The following is a 3,375-nucleotide window of genomic DNA, read 5'->3' as shown; positions in this document are numbered from 1 at the left end:
GGACTCTGAGGTTCTTTCCCTTGTGCAATTCCTTGTGCCACCGTAACTGGGAAGACTCCTGTTATAGGAGGAAGATAGGTCCAAGGTGAATTTTAATACAGAATGAAGGAGCACTGATGGTGCTGTAGGATAAGCAGTGGCTTGCTAATTACAAGGTCAGCAGTTCAAACCCACCAGCTGATCCCAATGGCAGTGAAGTGGGTAATAAAGTGAAGTTCAGGGAGTTCCTGAATGGCACTACAGACCCAACTACTAACTAAAAGGTTGATGGTTCAAGTCCATCTACAGGCACCTTGGAAGAAAGGTCTGGCAATCTCTTTCCAAAAGATCACAGCCTTAAAAACCTATGGAACAGTTCTACTCTGCTTTCATGGAATCACCATGAGTCAGAATGAACTTGACAGCAACAGACTAAGTCTTACAAAGGAAGGCAACGGTGGTTCACTGGCAGAATTCTCACTTTCTGCATGGGACACCTGGGCTTGAGTTCCAATCAATACAACATCATCCATCAGTGGAGGCTTACGTTGCTATGATGCTGAACAGGTTTCAGTGGATTTTTCAAATGAAGACAGATTAGGAAGAAAATCAGCAAATGAAAAGCCATCACAACCGTCTCACTCCATTGTGTGTGGGATCATCATGAGTCACGACCTGATTCAATGGCAGCTAACAACTGCCTCCCAAGTCCTAGGAAAAAGTCTATTACAGTACTGTGGTAAAATCATCTCACTTGGTTTTGGATTTTAGAAATTATATAGGAATATATACTGCTTGAAAAAAACATTAATACAGAAGCATATAAATACAAAGCTCTCCCTCAATCCTCCTCTCCTACTTAAACCTTACTTTCCTAGACAGGTAACCAGGCTTAAGAGCCTCTTTCTTTCATGAATTCACAAACAATACAGACCAAGGCTACTGCCCCAGTGCTAAAAATTTAAATGTAAAAACAAACTTCTAACTTTATAAGCCTCATCACTTTATTCATACATTTTATTTCTTATAAGTAACAGTTAATAAAAGAAAAAAAATGATTTAGCAGTCTACTATTTTGACAGCAACTGTAATTTAAATGCTAACAGACCCACTCTGTACAACAGAGAACCCTCCCCCAGAGCTACAGTAGGCATTTAAGTTTCCCAAACCCAACAGCGATAAATACTTTTTTATGACCTATCAACACACACACATGGAGCTCTGGTAGCATACTGCGTTATGAGCTGGGCTGCTAACTGTAAGGTCTGTAGTTAGAATCTACCAGCCCTTCTGCAAGAGAAAGATGAGGCTTTCTGCGCCTGTAAAGACTTAGTCTCAGAAACCCTATGCAGGGTTCTTATGAGTCAGAACTAACTCTGTAGCACATAACTACCACCATAGCACCATCAACACACACACACAAATTGTTGTTCCCCCCACAGTTGAAAAATTCCATGAACAATACAGTTTCTCTATGTGTGCGACTCATTGAATCAAATCAGTTATTAAAATACCTACAGTAACAATTCTCAGCACCGGGTTTGGCTACTTCTGAGGGTTATTAGGTAGTGGTGGTGGTGTGCTGTGGTGACCCTGTAGAGGGTTTCTGAGACTGTAAATCTTTTTTTTACAGGAACAGAAAACTCATCTTTCTCCCATGGAGCACCTGGTGGACTTGAATTGCTGACCTTGTGGTTAGCAGCCCATATGTGACCCACTAAGCTATCAGGGCTGTTATCTGGCATTATTTAGCGATAGTGCCAGCATGGTAAATAAGCTCCATCTTCCCAAACAATGTGTACTTGATGTTAAACAATCACACAGCTTTCAAGAATTTTTAATGGAAGACTTTCTCCCCAAATGACACAGACATAACCCCAATATATAAAACAAATTTCAAGGAAACTGTGTTGGCCAATCAGTTGGTTGATGGGAATTCTCCACATACATCCTGGAGTACCTGTTCTCTCTCCTCTGCCACAGTGTACCCCTAGGGAAAATGGAGAATGATTTCTTGTGTACTTGGCATACCAAGTCTCATTGCCTTTCAATCTCTAATTTCATCTGGGACACAACCATTCTCCAGAGGAGCCAAAGAGTTAACAAGGCTATGCCAACACCACTCACTCTCTTTCAGGTAAATAGAATTGGCTTTTGATGTGCTGGAGTCCAGATCTTTAAATCAAAACTTCTCTGGTTTTTCAGTCATTTTGGTTTTAAGACATTTCAATGAGTGAACGCTTCAGCTTGGGTTAACATAGCTCTTCTGAGCAGTTCCATTTTTAAACAACAATAAACAGCAATATATCTTCCCAAGTTTGAGAAAGACCTGAATGTTCCCAAGTAGCAAACTGTTTTCTAATGTGGTTTCTGAATATTTGGGTTCTTTTCCTTCTCGGTGTATTCTTTCAGTCGAAGAAGCCACTTGGACCAGTACTGGGAACAGAGTTCTGTGTCCATGAAGTGTGGATGGGCAGGAGACCCATCTTTGTAGGCAACCACAATTAAGCCACAATGAACCTAAGACAAAACAGAAACACTCTTAACATTTCTACGTTAGACTCATAGTTTTATACTCATTTCCTTCTTATTCCAGGGCAAACCAAGTCAGTACAAAGCAATCTACAGTATCAGTATCTACTAATTCAATTTCTAAGATGGCTGGTGCAAGATTGCACCAGGATACATAAAACACAAAGTTTACAGATAAGACACTGATGAACGGAGTATGATCATTACAGATTAAAAAAATTAAAGGAGCCACAGAGTGGGCACAGGTACTTTTTAAAGTAGTAGAAAGTTAAGGAGCAGAGTAGGCAGTGGGATGTAAGTAAAGAAAAAAGTCTTAGGAGTTCAGCAGCATTAAAAACACATTGAACACAACTTTTAAGTAGGTGGAGACTCTGTATCCTGACCTGAAAGCTATAGTTGGCATCATGATTTATGGCACCAATGTATGCCACAACTTGTAATGGGTTGTCAAAAGTATTTCGGATAAAAGGTTTTGGTTTCTCTGATGTCTTCCAATCAATCACACACAGTTTGCCCCTAAAGAGAAACCAAAGGAAGTAGATAACAGTTTAAACTATTAAAGAAAAACTCTACTTATGTTAACTCTCTACTAACCCCATTTGAACTGCAAGGTCGATGGTTCAAGCTCACCAGCTGCTCCTCGAAAACCCTATACAAGGTTGCTATGGGTTGGAACTGACTTGATGGCACTTAACAACATCTACCAATATATCTCTTGTAGACAACATATCTAAGAACCCTGTTTTCTTATCCATTCTGTTCTTTTTTTTACATTTTTTAGTTTTTATTGTGAATTGATTGAAAGTTTACAGGGCAGATCATCAGTTTTACATTCAACAAATCATACTTTGTTTCATTACAATG

General features: G+C 39.6%; 1 protein-coding gene across 1 annotated transcript in view; it reads right to left on the bottom strand.

Annotated features, from left to right (window-relative positions):
* Positions 1-2,337: 2,337 nt before the first annotated feature.
* The window catches only part of MGME1 (mitochondrial genome maintenance exonuclease 1), a 15,163-nt gene continuing 14,125 nt past the window's right edge, over positions 2,338-3,375 (bottom strand). The window contains exons 3-4 of the mRNA XM_006860743.1: positions 2,895-3,027; positions 2,338-2,499 (exon numbers count right to left, since the gene is read on the bottom strand). Of these exons, the coding sequence (XP_006860805.1) occupies positions 2,338-2,499; positions 2,895-3,027 (295 nt within the window). The remainder of the gene's footprint in view (positions 2,500-2,894; positions 3,028-3,375) is intronic.

Source organism: Chrysochloris asiatica, unplaced genomic scaffold, assembly GCF_000296735.1.
Source record: "Chrysochloris asiatica unplaced genomic scaffold, ChrAsi1.0 scaffold00039, whole genome shotgun sequence".
NCBI classification, from domain to species: Eukaryota; Metazoa; Chordata; class Mammalia; order Afrosoricida; family Chrysochloridae; genus Chrysochloris; species Chrysochloris asiatica.
Note: the sequence above shows the minus strand (reverse complement) of the source record. Positions and strands in the feature narration are given on the sequence as shown.